Source organism: Urocampus carinirostris, chromosome 2, assembly GCF_059441175.1.
Source record: "Urocampus carinirostris isolate Australia breed hairy pipefish chromosome 2, RoL_Ucar_1.0, whole genome shotgun sequence".
NCBI classification, from domain to species: Eukaryota; Metazoa; Chordata; class Actinopteri; order Syngnathiformes; family Syngnathidae; genus Urocampus; species Urocampus carinirostris.
The window spans coordinates 54570828-54589235 of NC_142350.1; the positions used below are offsets into that span (position 1 = coordinate 54570828).

Genomic DNA, 18408 nt, shown 5'->3' on the forward strand with positions numbered 1-18408 from the left:
GCATGAGCCTCACCTAAAGGGAGCTGACATAATTGTCCGCCATCTTGCTGCTACAAGTACCCCCAAAAATCAAAAACTTTCCAAAAAGCCAGGCAAAAATCTTGAAGAAAATGATGCCGCTTGGTTACAGTCAGCCTCTAGTTTGTATTCTTCATTGTACCTTTTAGCTCTCGTTTTGAGTTGCATTTCACAATACAGCGACATCTAGTGGTCAAATACTGTCAGAAACACTGTCTCTTTAAATAAGAGACGTACAGTATTTTAGTTTTGTTTATTGTATTCAGGGAGGGAGGGACCAATCTGTCAGTTGCCCGTGGAGCAAAGTCTATGTACCGGGTAACCGTTTCTGGCACGAAAATAAGTGTGATAAACATCAACCTCTAGACCAATGCATTACTTTGTATCCCTGACACAAATCAACGCAGAAGGAATTTGACTTAAAATTCCAAATGGAATAAACTCATTTCTTTATGTTTGGGTTTCATGCGTAATCAACCGTATTTTATTGTGAAAGACACCGCCTGACCGCACAAGTGACAGTACTCTTGTTGTGAAACGTAAGCGGAAGTTTGCATACGAAGCTGGGCGTGTATTTTGGATTGGCGCTTTCCCGCACCGAAGCCTTTTTTTTTGTAACAGAACCGACTGGACTTCTTTTTCTTCTTTATCTGCCAAATATTTATTAAGTTGTCTTTACCAAGCCCACCAAGATGTCCCACGCGGTCAGCCCTACCAGTGCCGGCAGGACGTCCGCGCCCGAAGGCTTCTTCAACCCGGGATACATCCGAACCATCCCGGGACTGCTCAAAATGGCCCAAATGGTGAGACAGTGAATAACAACAACAAATTCACTGCAATAACTGAATTCGCTGCATAAAAATATGACGCTTGTATGACGTGTTAAATTCACTAGTTTCAATTGATCAGGTTTATGGTGGCGTTTTGGGGTTGTATGGGCATGGGGTGGCATCCCGTGGGTGTGGTTACACACGCACACGCGCGCACACGCACACACACACAACAGGGGGTAAAAAATGTAAAGGGATACCGACCAACTTTAAATATGCGTCTAAAAATAACAAGTTTTAGAGCAGGGTGGGCAAACTACTGTCCGCAGGCTACCTGCCGCCCAGCAGGCTTTTCGATCAGGCCCGCCGAACGAAAATTGTTAAAGTATTGATAGTTCCTAATCACGTAAACAACGACCATAGTAGCGGCCATACTGGATGGGTGTAAGGTAAGTTTACCTCATTAGTATTGTTATTGACATTTGGAATATGACGATCAAAGCTCGTTCCAGGCTAAACTGCATCAAAAAATCTTCACTGATGTACAAACAAGAGACTTAAGCGGTAGAGAAAAGCGTAAGGTGTAGGAGCAAGGGTTCAAATAAGACTGTCTCCGGGGCTCTTATCAGCTGACGAACGGTGCATTCTGATCGGCAAGGCGTTTTGGCATGCTAGGTCCATCCCCGGGAGTTGTAAAACGTTAATTAGGATCCTATCTCTTCCCTCCACTCGCTGAACAAGGGTGCAATCTTTTTGCCTGGGCTTTCATGAACACTTGGGGCTCATTATGGCTGGGAAGCGGCACAATATTTTCGACTAGTGTATATGGTTTGCGCCCACTATCTCAGAAGGGTGCATTGCAAGTGAGGTTCTCGCTCTTGTCTCCACTCACCAGGTAACAGAACCAGAGCCACCGGTGAAAAGTGAATATCTGGAAAATAGCCTTACCCCTTCTTAAAGCTCCCAAAGGGTAAAACTTACCTCGAGATGACGACTGTAACAAAATAACAACTATGGATCTACAAATGATAACGCACAACACATAATTTCAGTTGAATGAATGGTTCTATTGACATTATAGAAAAATAGAATTAAATTGAAGGGCTTCTTTCAGTGTAAGAAAGCAATTTAGAGAGCGGCTGGCTAACTGTGCGCTAGCATCGGGTGTCCTTAAATTGATTAGAATACCACGAGTTGTGCTTCGGATCGTCCGTTTTATAGCTAATGGATCTAGCAATGGGGTCTAGCAGGCCTCCGCAGGGGTAGCTTGTGAGGGTTGTTAGCTGAGCCGTAGCAGTCGGCCGGACCTGCAGCCAGGCTATTGCTTTCCCTGTCATCGCCGCCTCAGTCGATTCTCGGACACGATAACAATCAGCAGAGCACTCGCTGGTGATCAGCATCGCTTTGCGCTCTTCATACTTTCCTTAGAGTTCAATTTAATTGATGTATTTCTCTTCAATGTAACACTTTTCTAAAAGTTAGCGGCCGTTGTCCTTCCCTTTTGATTCAGAGACATTGACTGCGCATGTCCTGGCTCTTTGTCTGACAGCATACACTAGCCTTTATCACAGTCATGCACACTGACAGTCATTCCCACCCAATATTCACACATACAAACTTCCCCGTGCAGCACTTGCTGTGTGCTCGCTCTGACCACAATGAGCGATATGTTGATATCAATGACAGAAAAGACAATTCAATCCAAAATCCGCAAAGGAATGAACCAGCAATAACTTCAGCATAAAGTAGATGGGTCTCTAATACAAAAAACTACAAAATTACTACAAAACTAAATATTACATTTTGTGCTTAAAAGTGTTACGCGGAATTTGAAGACTTAAGGCTGCAATCACGACTTTAAGCCAGGAGATGGCGGCAGAGAATAACACCTGATTTGCATGCAAATTTATGTGTTTCTTAGACACGCTTGAATAAACTCTTCTTTTTTTAATCTTTTTGGGGGTTTGGGTTGCCGTTTGGACCCTACCAAAAGCCAGACTTATCTTACTTTTTTGTAATCCACTGACAAATAGAAATTTTAAAAAACTTGCAGGAATGAGCATGATGTCTCTCTCCTGCACTCCACCAGCCCCATTTCCTCAAACAGCGCCATTAAAAGTAACATGAAAGCAGATAGACACAGTGGAAAATAAAGCACAAAGTCTATTTGAACTCAGTTGGGCATTGTTAACACACACTTATAGAAGATATTTAACTTTTTTATTTGAGCGCATCTAAGAAATGCACGTACTCCCACATGCATCATGAACGTGTTGATTTAGGCTGTAATAATGGCGTTAAGCAAGGAGATTGCGACAGAAAGTAACAACTTTCTTAATTCCATACAGCACCTTAAAAAACAAATTCAAAAAGAAATATAACATGTCTCCATCTATATTTATTTAAAAATGAGAAAAAAATTGGATAGGTCCGCAGAAGCAGCACCTTGGGCAAATTCTTTCAACCCAAAATGTTTGCCCACCCCTTCACTCGAGTGTCTCTAAAAATTATACATATCCCCTTTTCACTTACCCCTATTTGAGAAAAAATATATTAAATGTACTCTTTTTTACAATACTGAAAAGACTTTTAAACTTGCAAAAAAAAATATGTTAAGCAGAAATTGCTGCAACGATTAAAGTTAGTAGATATACTGAATGGAGTTGATAAACCGTCACAAAACTGTGAGTATAATTAGCAATGTTCCTATTTTAGAATTAGTATGCGTAACTAACATGAATAACAGACATGTGATTAGAACTAGGGCGTGACTATTTTGATATGCCTTCTAGTTCTAATTTTTTTCCACCTCTTAAAGGGGCAGTGTGTGTCATTTAGCACTTCATAGTGATAAAAAACTGTCAGCCTACAGGGAGCACACATAATTGTCCACCATCTTGCTGCTACAGGTCTTAAAACAACTCTAAAGATTATGCAAAGAAGTAAGAAGTTAAATCGTGTGATTTGGTCACTTTGGGTTAGCTGTAAGACATACAGCCCAACCCGGCGCACGGGTATTAAATCTCAGCCCGAGCCCAACAAATAAACTTGATTTTGAGTGACCAAGTTCGAGGCAAACCTGAATTTTCAAATTTTATATGAGAGGAGGAAGGATGTTTTTGGGCCCGGGCTTTAGATCTTACCTCTACTTTAAGCCTTTGTGTTTTATATTATTCTGTGTGCTTTTGAGCACTCGTTTTGTTTGCCCTTCACATTACAACAACATATAAAGGTCAAATAATACACCCTGTCCCTTTAAGTAGCTTATTTTGTGTTTGTTATTAATCATGCATGATTCAATGAAACCGTTGGTCTTGATCATGCTAAAGGAAATCCAAATACCATAATTTTTACAGAAGATATTTAATAACAAAGTAAATTACAGTTGTTAATCCAACACTGATTTATTTTCTTTTAAGGATTGACACCAACTTCAAGAGATTCAAGACAGAAGAACACCTTGTTTATCGTGGGGTTTCATTCCAAATAGAACCTTTTATCGTCCAAATCCGTTCGATTATTTTGTTCCAGACCTCTCAAAAATATATTATCCTGAAAGTTTGGGTCAAACAGTTTATCGCTCCGTTTTGACGGTTTTTACCCGTATTTTTCTAGTGTACTAAAGCTTTTCTTTGAACTACAGTGAACCTTTTTTTGTCCAAAAAACAACCTGTGATAGGTGATACCCATAAAGTAGAAACACACCTTTGTTTCACTAATAAAAGTACTGTAAGTTATTTTGTTTGTTTTACAAATAATTACCTTGTCAAATAATATTGTTAATAATGTGTAGAGAAGAATCTCTGAGAATGATTAGCCAATTAAAATGCTTAGCACAATTCAAGTCAGAGAAGTAGCGAGTCCAAGAATAATAAACTGCGTCATAGCGAGGGTTCACTGTACAACACGTTTTTAAATCATCAATTACAGTACTATCACCGAAAAATCTATGCCTCAAAAACTTGAGGCTCCCTTGCATTAAATCAGTTTTTTAAAAAACTGTTTTAAATGTCAAGATTCAAATCCTAGGCCCAACTGTAATCAAACGATATAATGAACACAAAGTGACATTTTTTATATTCCCTTCCAGGTGTGGCCCTTGACCTTTTTTTATGTATTTCCCCCCAGGTGGCCCTTCTGATCACCTTCTTGTGTGTGCACTGCGCTCGGGGTTGGCCAAGTTGGGCTGCGTTTCAGTACTTTGAGGTGGTGGCGTTGTGGTTTCTGGTGGTTCTCCTGTGCTTCTTCCTCATGCACTTGTGCCGTCTGCAGGCCAAGATGGGCTGCATCAATTGGCCGCTCACGGTAAGTGCATCTTCTCCTTTTCTGATTCCATGTTTTGGTACTTTCTTCCCTTTGTTTCTTCTTCTGACCATATGACTCGTCTTTCTTCTTTTAAGGAGTTCTTCCACTACTCTGTGGGTGCGGTGCTAATCTGTATTGGCTCTATTGTGGCGGCGGTGAAGAGCGGGGGAGTGTCTGCTCTGGTGGCAGCTTCTGTAAATACATTTATCTTACCATGTTTGGTGTTGAATTTGTATGGCCAGTAACATTTTTGTTGTTATCCTTCGTAGTGTTTCTTTGTAGTCTTGTTTCATTGTTGTGTGGAATATTTTTGTACCTTGTCTTGTCAGGTCTTTGGTTTTATCACAACTTTTCTGATGGCGGTCAGCTTATGGACGTCTTACAGTGTCTCCTGTGGACCACACCACACTGGTATTTATTAATATTATTTGAAGAGAAAATGATATGACTTTTCAGAATTTCATCTGGAGGGACAAAAGTATGACCAACTTAGGTGCCAAGGTGCCTAACTTGTTTGGGTGTTTGGGCAATTGGGTTGGCCATGGTCCAAAAAATTTTGTGTGTTTTTTTGCTTTTTTTTCCCCTTTTATTTTCTTTGTTATTATATGTGTTTGTCTTGCTGTCGGTCACCCCTCTTGAGGGATATGACCAAGGTAGATAGATAGATAGATAGATAGATAGATAGATAGATAGATAGATAGACATAATAGACCAAACTAAAGAGCGAAAGCATCTATTAATTTTTAGCTTGCAGGGAGAACAGCAGCGTACTGTACTCTTTCAAGATGCAAATATTTCAACTTGTTCTAAACCTTTTTTTAAATTAAATCTCTTAGGTTACAAAAAAGCAGATCAACCCTAAAGAGTGTGGTTATCAAAGAACAGCAGCATGATTGGCCAATAATGACAATGATGTAAACAGTGTAAACAACAGTGCGCAATAATAGTCAAAATAAAGACAAACCCTGTCATACTAAGCAATGTCCTTTGGGAGTGTCCAATAATAAAACTACAACATTCCTTATTGTAAGAAAGCAGAATTATTACAAATGATTTCTGACACAATGTGAATGCTTTTTCTCAAATAATCCCAGCATATTGGCGGGGACAATTCTCACCAGGAAGAAATAGATAGATAGATAGATAGATAGATAGATAGATAGATAGATACTTTGTTCATCCCCGAAGGGAAATTCACATTTCCAGCAGCATCCCTGAGCTGAGAACAATCGAGAACAATCGAAAATAACACGGGAGCTGCTGGAGTGGCTGCCATTCGTGACGGCGCCGGAAGAAGTCAAGTAAAGTCAAGTCATTTTTATTTGTATAGCCCTTAATCACAAAGAGTCTCAAAGGGCTTCACAGGATTACGCAGACTATTTTTTCAGACTATTATTACAACATCCCCTGATCTGGAACCAACATGAGGGCAAGGAAAAACTCAAAAAACTTCAACATGAGGGAAATGAAGAAACCTTGAGAAGGGACCGCACATGAGGTAGCCCCCTTCCAGGATTACCAGACAAGAAATAAAGAAGAAAGACGTAACAACGTACATTGATAGTCAAGTCAAGTCATTTTTTTTGTATAGCCCTTAATCACAAAGAGTCTCAAAGGGCTGCACAGGTTATTGCACAGACTATTATTTCAGTTTATTATTACACCATCTCCTGATCTGATACCTTGGTATTCTACCACAATAATTGTTGGAAATCCGAATCGATCGAGTACTGAAACATTTTCTCCCATACCAAGTAATGGTATTTACTCTTCGATGTTCCTATGCATTCCAAATTACCCAAAATATAAAAAGAAAAAACTCGTACCTAAACAACCATTTAATGCTCCAAATTTTAATACAATGTACCTAACAAATGATAATTATTTAAATGTGTACAAATACTGACAACTGCATAAAGATAATTTGTAAAGATAAAAACAGCATTGTACCGTTGTGCAGCAGTTTAATGGCATACAGCACATATGTCATAGTCAAGGCCCGCGGGACGAATGTGGCTTGCGATAAGGTTTTCTCTAACTCTTGAGATTATCTTGATTAATTATTGCATCTTCATCAAAGTACATTTTCATCATGTGTCTTTCAGCTAGAGATCTCTCTCAAAATAAGAGCCAAGATGGCCGCTTGTCTCAGCCGGCTGTGTTTGTGTGTGATTGGATTCCTTCCGAAGTAATAATCCCTCAAATTCTTTGTCGGACTACTAATTTGTTCGAATATAGTGGTTCAAATGCCGAGGTACCACTGAATATCTAATTCAAAGCAGCCTGTCACATTCTGCGCTGGACAGGGTGCATTCAAAGATCAGACAAAAAGTTGAGAATTTAAAATATTGCGAAAAAAAGCTCTGGCACTGAAAGTTTTTCCCAGTTCCAGATATTGATGTCCGAGTACTTTGTTGAAATTACGTTTTTTAATTTAAATTCTCTTGATTAGCACTATGCATGTTGCTATTATGAGCAAAAAAACCACGTTGACAGTGTTTTTAGCAAGGGGATCTCCAAAACATTCAGCTGAATAAGTCACATGATTAGTATTGAAAGTAGATTACCGTATTTTCCGCACTCTAAGGTGCACCTAAAAGCCTTAATTTTTTTCAATAGCTGACCATGCACCTTATAATACAGTGCGCCTTATTTATGGATCAATAGTAAGTCGCAAAGTCTTGCAACTAATGCAGCAGCGCCGACTAGATTTTCCCCCGAACCCCAAGTAGTCCGCGGTGTATGCTGGGATTTATTTACCGGCGTTTCATTGGCTAACCAATGTGTCAATCATTATTTGAATCGATCACTATTGGCTAAAGTTATTCGGAGGTAAAGGGGGTGGATCCTTTTTATCATTTACAGGCTGGCATAGGCTAAAGCGGCAAAACAAAGCCTGCAATTGGCCGAAAAAGATGGTTCAATAATCAGTTGAATCGATCACTATAGGCTAAAGTTATTCGGAGGTAAAGAGGGCAGCTCCTTTTTATCATTTACAGGCTGGCATAGGCTAAAGCGGCAAAACAAAGCCTGCAATTGGCCGAAAAAGATGAATGTGAATAGCAAATTCGGTTGTCTACGGCATAGAGGAAACCATTCTGTATTTGTAAATATATTACTCTCCTGGATTTACTACACTCACGAATATAAGAGGACCATGGTTGCACATTATTATTGAACACAACGACTTCGGTGAGCTACTCCGGCTATATATTTTCTCTGTATCTTGTTTCAGACTGAACTCGATGTTTCTGTGATAAGCGGTGCAGATAATGGATGGAATGGAGTGTCTATTTTTAAATTAAACTCAATTCCAAGTGTTTATTGTCATACGCACAGTAAAGTTGTAAGCGAAAAAGAAAATAGAAACTAAGGAATGGTTGGCATTTCTTGAATCCCAAGACTTTAACCTTCTGAATGATATTTGGAACGATGCATTTGAGTGACATCGTACGGACACCGCATCCGCACGTATCTACAACACGTATATGCTTCTTTGCAAGTTTTCGGAATGTTAAGGGGGTAATAAGTTTGACTGAACTATCTGACTGTTTTTTCGACGTTCCCATTGTAGCGCCTTATAATCCAGTGCGTCTTATGTATGTCAAATATAGGACCAAAAACTATTTTTTCGGGGTGCGCCCTATAACCCGGTGCGCCTTATGGTGAGGAAAATACGGTAGTAATTTTTGTACAATTCATTGCAAATGTTTGGTCCCAAATTAGCATCCCTCTGCACGTTGTGGTAGATACGCTATTTTTGGTAACATGTGCTAAAGGAAAATAACGTGAACGTCACATGAACGTTATTTCATGCTTGCAGGCGCTGCTGTGTAATGCCCAGAAACAAGATCGGTCACACCTGCAGCGGCTGTGGTTTTTCTGCTTCAAATCAAGCCAGAATTTCAACATCATTGGATGAGAGTTGGTAACCAAGACAACTCTTCTTTAAAAATTGAAAGAAAAAAAGGTTAGAATGGTGCTGGTGCTTCACAGTCACCCTCTCTTCAGTGTTACCCCCCCAAAGGTGCAAACAATAAGCAGTCAATTTCCTGTCTAAATTTTCAGTCATTCTCGCTGCTTGTGTTAAAATAAAGCTTTATTGTTGCTTTCTTATTAGAGATAATAAGAGATAGCAGAAGCCTCTGTTGGCTAATTTTCAAAATAGCAACATGATGTTGTTTTTTTTAATGTTGACTTTTGCAATATTGAAATTAGCATGCCAACTTCAATATCCTGATGCGCTCCAAATTCTCACGCTCCTCCACAGTGAATGTTCAAATGCTAAGGCACTTTCCGCATCATTGCCATGTGTGGCTTAAGCAATATCAGCTTTTAGAATGCTAGCACTGGAAACAGGTTCAATGCTAAACCATCTTCCTGACTGAGCTACACTAGTCAGAAGAAGTGTTAGCATTTAACGTGCCAACTTTGCATCCTAAGACTGCATGATGAGTCGGCTTCATCAATGCTAGGCTTTGCTAGAAAAGTGTGTAGATCTAGCCAATCTCGTAGGAGGACAAATGCGTAACCACCATCATCATCATCATCAGCCTTCGGCAGCACTAAGCCTAAGAAATTCACCCTTAGTGTGCTAAAATCGCTGTCACAACGCTAACCCTTTTTTCACATCACGCTTGGTTCAAAGAGCGTGAGCAAAAACGCATGCAAACCGATTCAAGGCTGAGTCAGCAGGATCAGCTACACCAAGTGAAGAAAATATTGGCGTTTAGTATAACTTGCACAATGCTAGCCTTACATGTCTGCGTGCCAACACTGACCGCTCTACGGGTTACATGTACACGCAAGCTGTTGCCGTGGGAACGGCCGGGCTAGTGTGTAAGGTGCTAGTCTTTAAACGTACTTACCAATAAGATGAAGTTTACACAGCGATGATGATTATGGTGATTATTGTTACAAAATGTGAAATCAATTCACACAAACACAGGTCATCAGACTGTTAATTGTTAACGTTCATAAGCCGTCACAGACATGTTTTTGTGCCGGTTGGCATCATGGGACCTGAATGTGAAACTCTGACCAATCACAGGTTTTCACTTTTATCTTAAGTATAGTCGACACTGGGATACGACGACCCCGCCTTATGATCTTTTCACTCTACTGTGTGAATTTGTTTTTTTCGGGTCCTCCGTCAGGGATTTTCCCCTTTATACGACGTAAACAACAAATTATTTTGCGTGCCCAAAAACAGAAATTCAAACTTTGAATTGTTTGTGAGCATAACTTTGAGTTACGTCTCTAAGATGAGTGTCAGCGCAATGGTCGACATTATAAAATGCCGGTCGGCTATTCGTTTGTGTCACGGCATCATTAAAATGCAGATTGGCTGAATAACCTCCCACAATGCCTTTATTTTCGTTCAGTTCAAAATCTTGTAGGCCTCGTAAAGACATTAGAAGTCAATGATGCATTACTATATTTTCTTACTGTATTTATTAGCTGTGCGTTCAAAAACTCACAGTGATGATAAATGGAGAAGCAAAAACACCATGACCATGGAAACAAATCTTGCGATTATACTGAAATACAAAGTAGGAACATGAATCACTACCCTAGACGATCAAGACTATTGCTGAAAATATGGATGATTAAAGCAATGAAATATTTTAAGAGCACGACAATCCTAGCAAGTGGAAGTTTTCAAATATTTTTTAAATTTTAACTGGTCTCCCCCAACTCACTCTGCATACACTGTACAAACTCAAGTAACATCAACGCCAAAGCTACCTGTAAATAGCATTTATATTTTTCTTTTTAAATTTATATTTATTTCTAATTTTGATTATTCTTATGCATATATATCACACATAAGTGGTAATTAATCTCTATTGCTGTCGTATTTAGTTATTTTATGGTTTTTATTTACTTTTCTGGGGTTTTAGCTAAGTACCGCAGGTTTCTTCCCCCGCTATTCAGCAATTTCATTTTGCGATCCCCACCTCAGAACAGGGGGTCTACTGTATCTGTCAAAAGTATTCAAAGACATTATTTTATTTTTGCATAGCACAGTTTAACTTGACAATAAGGAGCTCTTCAGAACGTTACAGCCAGTTTGTTTTGAATTATCCACTTGAAAGATTTAGCCGTCGAGGGCCAAGTTTTTTTCCCCGCTCAACCTGAAATTTGCTAGCCGTGATTATTATAATTGTATGCATAAAAAAGTCTCAAGCACCTACGCCTGAAATTGAACAGGAAGTCAACCAGCCTGGGTTGAAGCAGCCGCTTTGCGGTGAATTTCCTCAGTACAGTATTGAGAAATAGAAAGTTCAAAAAAAAAAAAGAAGTCACCCTTTGAGTCAGTTTCACTAATCAACTTGAGAAAAGACGATCCTCAAGTAAGCCATTTCCGACGCATGTTCACCCATCTTCTGGGATTCACGATCATTTACCCCAAGTAGAAGCTGTTTGCATCGACACAAAATGGTGGGTTTTTTTTTTTCAAACCACAATGTAATGCGAGTAGATTATCAGTTTCAGGGGATTTGCCATGAAAATATTGCGTGAATGCTTTTTTTTCTCAATAAGACCTTTTGAAATATAAATTGAAAAATAAGACTCTCCTTAGCTCATCTTCAAGTTGCAAGATCAACCACATAAAGCATGTTCAGTGTGTAATTGCACACGCTAGCTGATTGCAATTGCTGTATACAAATCATTTCCATTGTGGGTTTACAGTTTTTTGAAGAAAACATGTCAAACTTGTTTTAACAAGTGTTATTTACTTTTATTTATTTGATTTTACCGCAGAGAAAGCTTTTATAAATGTTTGGGAAGCAGAGGAATTGAGTGACAAGCCTCGATTTCACTTCCCAAGATTGTATCCTAAGAAAAATAAGATGAATTCAAAACTGTGATTGTATGCTTTATTCCTATTACTTTAACATTTTTACTCTATATTCTGTCATCTGGTGAATGTTCGAATCCTGCTGCAACTTTCTTTACTCATATTTGAATTGCTGTATTATTATAATCTGATTTGGGTGCACATGTGGTCTCAATTGCTCTTTTCAGCTTTAATTCAGCCTCCATCTTTTCCCAAAGTGCCTTATGTGCCATTAGACGGAGCAGTCAATCGGCCATGTAAGCTGCAAGGTTATGAGCAATGGTAAGAGGAAAAGGAGCACAGTATTTACACTTGAGTTCAAGTTTATTTGAAGTTTGACATTGTGATGTCCTGCATGTGTTGAATTAAACCATTGTTGCACCAATGTCTGACTTCTGCATATGACTCATTGTGTATACAAAAGCAATACAATCAATTATCTTTTTGACTAAATTAATAGGATGAGTATATAAATGGGTGGATATGTTTGAGAAAGCAATGCCCCTGAAGAAGCCAAATTGATTAATGTGCAATAGTAAATGCCGAATTATAGAGGTCACTGTTAAATATGCTTCAAATGCATGGGGATGATGAGGCACAACATTTATTACCCCCAAAAAAATCTTTGCACAGCATTAATGCACGTTAAATATAACCAACAGCATATCCAGTGACAGCTTCAATACTGTTTTTATACCACTAGGGGGCATTAAATATTACACACTGTTCGTTTGAATAAAGACATCAAGTGGACATATCAAATACTGCAGGTTTATTATTTGACGAGAACCTCCTTTTTTAAGCTTCTTTCATCATCTCGCGGACCTGATTAAATATGTTGGCCGGCCTGAAATGGCCCGCAGACCATAGTTAGGTTACCCCCGGTTTACATGATTCCTTCCCCATGCATACATTCCAATCAAAATTTTTACAATCAGTAAACTAAATTGTTTTTTGTTGTTGCCATTAGGAAAAAAAAAACATTTCAAAATGAGACGTTCATTTGAAGAGGCATCCAGTCATATGACATCTACATCAGACTCCTGTAATTTAAATTACACCTCATTACTTACGGTATTGGATATGAAATTGAATCAGGCTAATTTAATTAGGTGCACTTTGGTGAGTTAGCAACAATGAGACGTTTACGCCCCTTGGACTTTGAACAGAAGGTTTAATTGCAGGGGTCGGGAACCTATGGCTTGCGAGCCATATATGGCTCTTTTCATGAGTACATACACTCAACAGCCCCTTTATGAGTTACACCTGTCCAACTCCTCGTAAACACGTGATTTCTTATCAGCCAATCACATGGCGGCAACTTAGGGCATGTAGACAGTTGGGAAAATCTGTAGTTGGAACCGAGCATCATTATGGTGATGAAGGTGATTTGAGTGACTTTGGCATGGTTCTTGGTGCAAGAAGGCCTGGTCTGAGTTTCTCAGTAACTGCTGACTTACTGGGATTTCCACGCACAAACATCTCTAGGATTCACAGAAAATGGTCTGAAAAAGGAAAATTATCCAGTGAATGACAGTTCTGTTGGCGGAAATGCCCTGTTTATGCTAGACCAGTGGTGGCTAACCCGGTCCTGGAGAGCCGCACGTCCTGCATGTTTTGGAGGTTTCTCTGCTCCAATACAGGTGATTCCAATCACCTGGATTGTTATCAAGCTCTCACAAAACCTGCTAACAAGCTGAAATTTGGCGTCAGGGGCCAAATGTAGAATGCTCTCAACCCTGTAGATATCTTCTTTGCTCTTGGGATCTCTAGTAGACCAGCATTTTTGGAGCAAAAAACCCACGGAAAAACTAAACAGCCAGAAACGCCAGCCAAGCACACAGAGCAATTTGATTGGGTGAGCTGTAGGCATGGACTGAACTATGCACACAGCACACTTCTGTCTGCCTAGCGCCACCTGCGCTGTAGGAAAATATGTCAATATCGTCGTTTGCTGTATTTTGTGACATTTTTACTAAAGAACTCTACTTGCACCTTGTTTTGAAGCCATTATTTGTTAAAAAACTAAGAACAAAATGTCCCTCAACAATCTCAAGTTAAGTGGTGTATTTGTTATGGGACACAAGCTCTGGCATTATTCTGATTTCATAAATTTTATCAAATCATCTAACATAACACAGTGAAATAAAATCCGCTGAAAAAACATTTTTTGTCTGGAGTGCGGGTATGGCAGTTATGCTTAATTTTCTCTTAAAATATATTGTTTGGTTCTCTACCAAAAATAAAATCCAACAAAACATTTTGCTATCATGGTTCTTTGGATTTTATTGTAAGCACGTGTCTTCAATTGTTGGCTGCAATCAAGATTTAAACCCTTGCATAAGGATATTTTGAGTAGGTGTAAGTGTAGTCCACTATGCCTAACCGTGCTATTTTCTGTGCTTCAAAAATAGTTGCCATTATGGATGCTTTGAGCCTCTCTCTGTGTACAAATGTTCTATTAAAGCATGCCCGCTAAATGCTCAAGGAGTAATTCCTGTTAATAATGAGCAAGGTTTGCAATGAGCATTAATGAGCATATTTTGTGGGTGGACGAAGCGTAACCAGAAAGTAGAAATGTGCAGAGGTAATGATAACAGGCCCGATGTATAAATAAGCACGGCTCTCATCCTTTTAAGACATTGACGAGGGACAGAGGACAGAGAAATAAACACAAGTTTTTCTTTATTTTGTTGGCTTTATTGGCAGCAATGGCAACAATTCACGCTGTTTTGTTGTGCACCTTTGTCCTCAGTAGCAGTTTTCCTTCGTCTTCACTTCACACCAACGGAGAGTGCTTCTTCAACACCAAAGGTCAGTACTAGATGATTTATTTGCTTACAGCTTAAAGGTACGGTGTGTAATATTTGACCGCTAAATGTCGCTGTATTGTGCATTTCGATCCCCCGGTGACCCAAATAAAAACATTCAAATAACGTAATAGTATATAGTAAGTACTACATATGTGTTACTTACTTGCCTATGTTTACATAACATTTGAATAAACATACAGGTAAAATCGAGTGTTCAAAAGTGCAAGGTAGAATGCAAACTATGGAGAATCAAAGTGACCTAAACGCGTCATTTTACTTTTCATTTTTTGCTTAGCCTTTTTGAGAATTTGGGGTACCTGTCAGCTCCCTCTAAGTGAGCCTCATGAATAAATGATTATTTCTTGACCCATTAGGATATATAAAACAATACACATTTCAATGAGTGTTCGTGTATTTTTATTTATTATTCAAATAAACCTCTCACTAGGGGTTTCGACCGACCGATCCATGTTTATTTTTTAATGTATAGAGGATTTTTTTACCACTATGAGGCGTTAAATAACATGATTTCCCTTTTAAGTGGTTTTAAAAGCTCATTCATAAATATTACTTCCCTGCAATTCTTTTACCATGGTCCAAAGAGCAAACCTAGAAGACAACAAACAACATGTTTTTTTTTTGGTTCATTATTTATATTGTCCCTCTTTGGTTAATTATGGGCAGCACGACAGCGCAGTGGTTAGCGCGTGCGCGGCACTGTTCTGAGGTCATAAGATCGAACCTTCCTGTGTGGAGTTGCATGTTCTTGCGTGGGTTTCCTCCGAGCACTCCGGTTTCCTCCCACATTCCAAAAACATGCATGTCAGGTTACTTGGCTGGTCCAAGTTGTCCCTAGGTGTGAATGAGCAAGTGAGTTGTCTGTCTCTTTGTGCCCTGTGACTGGCTGGCATCTGGTTCAGGGTGTCCCCTGCCCACTGCCTAAAGAAAGCTGGGATGGGCTCCAGCACCCCCGCGACCCTACTGAGGATAAGCGGTGCAGAGGATGGATGGATGGTTAATTATAGAAGTATTTTAAGAGTATTTTTTTTTCTAAATCTGTCAATTTTGAATGTAATGTTACTTTCATGCGGATCAAAATTATCTTCAAAATTGATTTTGGGGGTAAAACTACTGTTTCTTCATCCCCTTGAATTTTATTTATTTATTTTGAAAGTAAGTGTTATTCATTATGACAGGGATGATGTCGTAGTTATAGTAGTATAACAAACATACTGCAAAATCTCAGTGTTTCTATTTATTTCATTTTATTGTTTAACTTATATTATGATATTTGTGTCATATGCGTTTTAATCAATACCGTACTTCTACATTGAGTAAAACTGGCCAAACTAAAAGCAGTTTGCATGACAGAACAATGTTGTTCAAATTAAACTGATGATTTTAAAGTTAAAATTACGCTACTCTTGTCCCGGTTATATATTTTAGAAAATGTATTTATAATACTTGTGCAGATCATAATAGTTGTTTACTTTTTCATTCTAGAACTCAACGACATCTCTTATGTTGAGAGAATTATATGCTATTGTACGCCAAATGAACAATTTAGCGTTTTAAAGATACTTGTACAGCAAGATTTAAAAAAAAAAAAACGTTGCTTATTGGTGTGCATCATAATATGAACAGAAAGTATAGCAAGGAGATATGTGAATATTTGCTTTCAATAGAAAGCCAATACAATGTAATGGGATCACAATAGGATACAACACAATGAAACACTGTAGGATATGATACAATGCAAATATTGAAAACATGTATATTTTTGAAGATTTGAGTATGTTGTATGTTTTTTTTTTAGCATTACATGGTGGTACACATTAAGTCATTTGCAAATGCAATGCCCCTGCATTATCCCACACATTCATGTTGTAGAGCAAATAAGCCCAGCCAATAAATGACTTCCACCTTCTTCGTTTCTGGTGTCTCGCTTTGAAATGGGTGGAACGACGGCGTCCCGTTTTGGACAGTTCCCGACAGTTCACCATGTACCATAATGAAATCTGATAACATGAAGTTTTGAATGTAATTAAAACATCCAAGGCAATGGATTGATAAAATATTATTCCCACCGTACGTAATTATGTCGATTGGAGGGACATTCTCAAGTACAGAACATTACGCAAATTTCTCACTTCTTTGGCTTTCTAACAAGTTTAGATATTGCAAACACCATCACCCGATACTGAGTGTATCAGGTATTTGAGACCACGCCCATAGAGGCATGATAAGCGTGGTTTTTCTGTACAAGGGAATCTCCCGAAATCGACTAGCATTATGGAGGGAACGTTTATTTTTGTACTAGTAACTTTCAGCGGTCGGACACTCCTATAAGCTCCGGCGCCCCCTCCTCCCCCTTCCTTTTTTTAATCATGGATTCTCTGTGTTAATAAATTGTGTGTCCTATTTCAAACAACCTGGTTTATTGAATTCATTTTCCTGGGATTAGTAATTCATATCAGAACTCAAAGAAGGTAAAGCAATAACGTTTATTTTTTTTTTATCAGTATAGGAAATTCTAGCATCCTTCAGAAAAAAGCACCAGCAACACCTAGAGGCAAATTCGTTTACTGATTGCAGTAAAGAATAATTCATTTCAATCCTAACAATTTTCAAAATTTAAGCTAGGAAAATACCCTCAATGTGTATCAAAACACACGCAAGGTCCTGTAGTCGTACATTATATATATATATATATATATATATATATATATATTGTTTTCAATGCATACCATATTTACATTCAAATATTTCCAGGGAGCTGTGAGTACTTGGGTCAGGTATATGGGATCGGAGATCATTGGATCACGGCTGATTGTTATCAGTGTGTCTGCATGGAGCCTTTTGGAGTAGGATGCTGCGAGCAGTAAGTGCATATCTCCCTTGGAAACTGTTTTCCCGTTCTTGGTTATTTGCAATGATGTATATTCCAAACAGCAGCTCCAAACCTGTGGACTATCCGGAATGGTGTGACATCATCCGTAAACCCGACTCTTGCATGAGTGTGGCGGTGATGAGAGCCAATCACAAGTTGCCGTGCCTATGGGGACGGGGTCGCCTCCGACCTGCTGCCAGCCTCCAGTCCAATTCTGATAATGATTACTTTTTTTAAATCCAGTTGATTAAAGAATAATAATATCGGGGTATTTTTGTTTTCTCCTGGCAATTATTTCACTCAGGTATCTTGAAGTGTTAACTGATTTTCCTAAACAAGGAAAGTAGTGCCTTGAGGTGCAAATGAGTTCATGACTCATCAAATTTTTAAGATCAAAGTTACAATAAAACAGTTTTTCCCCTTCTTTTACTCATGTGAATCACACATGCAATGATGAATACATTTTCAAAAATGAGACTAAAACAATGTATGAGGTATTTTCTGTCTTAAAGTGTGTTTTATTTGACCACCACATGTAACCGCTTTTGTTGTGAGGTAGAAATCGAGTGCTAAAGACCACGAGGAATACAAACTCAAAGACTCAAAGTAAACTGCACCATTTTTCTTTTTTTCTCACCCGTTCACGATGTTTTTTGTTTTTCGGGTTCTTTAGGTCCCTCTGGGTGAAGCTCAGGTCATGTAAAATTAATTTTTAAAAATTTGACCTATCTGTATTCTAAATAATGTACTTATATAGCTCTTAATCAC

At 38.7% G+C, this 18408-nt stretch overlaps 2 protein-coding genes across 3 annotated transcripts; both read left to right on the top strand.

Annotated features, from left to right (window-relative positions):
- Positions 1–577: 577 nt before the first annotated feature.
- Positions 578–12322, top strand: cmtm7 (CKLF-like MARVEL transmembrane domain containing 7). 2 transcript variants are annotated; one of them, XM_088327149.1, is made up of 5 exons: positions 578–821; positions 4917–5093; positions 5189–5287; positions 5423–5504; positions 8917–12322. In XM_088327149.1, exons 1-5 carry the CDS (start codon positions 711–713, stop codon positions 8928–8930), a joined length of 483 nt encoding a protein of 160 aa, XP_088183275.1. In that variant the 5' UTR covers positions 578–710; the 3' UTR covers positions 8931–12322. The 2 variants fall into 2 exon arrangements, with proteins under 2 accessions (XP_088183275.1, XP_088183276.1); XM_088327150.1 differs by lacking the exon at positions 5189–5287.
- A 2239-nt stretch (positions 12323–14561) lies between these two features.
- On the top strand, positions 14562–18150 carry msmp2 (microseminoprotein, prostate associated 2). Its single transcript, XM_088328060.1, has 3 exons — positions 14562–14751; positions 17523–17631; positions 17703–18150. Exons 1-3 carry the CDS (start codon positions 14649–14651, stop codon positions 17875–17877), a joined length of 387 nt encoding a protein of 128 aa, XP_088184186.1. The 5' UTR covers positions 14562–14648; the 3' UTR covers positions 17878–18150.
- Positions 18151–18408: the final 258 nt, after the last annotated feature.

What these genes read in the sequence shown, in the direction of transcription:
- msmp2 (XM_088328060.1), top strand. Translation starts at nt 14,649, where the DNA reads ATGGCAACAATTCACGCTGTTTTGTTGTGCACCTTTGTCCTCAGTAGC. An exon ending in GTGCTTCTTCAACACCAAAG is followed by an intron (nt 14,752 to 17,522) that starts GTCAGTACTAGA and finishes AAATATTTCCAG; the next exon opens with GGAGCTGTGAGTACTTGGGT. An exon ending in GGAGTAGGATGCTGCGAGCA is followed by an intron (nt 17,632 to 17,702) that starts GTAAGTGCATAT and finishes TATTCCAAACAG; the next exon opens with CAGCTCCAAACCTGTGGACT.
- cmtm7 (XM_088327149.1), top strand. Translation starts at nt 711, where the DNA reads ATGTCCCACGCGGTCAGCCCTACCAGTGCCGGCAGGACGTCCGCGCCC. An exon ending in TGCTCAAAATGGCCCAAATG is followed by an intron (nt 822 to 4,916) that starts GTGAGACAGTGA and finishes ATTTCCCCCCAG; the next exon opens with GTGGCCCTTCTGATCACCTT. An exon ending in GCATCAATTGGCCGCTCACG is followed by an intron (nt 5,094 to 5,188) that starts GTAAGTGCATCT and finishes TCTTCTTTTAAG; the next exon opens with GAGTTCTTCCACTACTCTGT.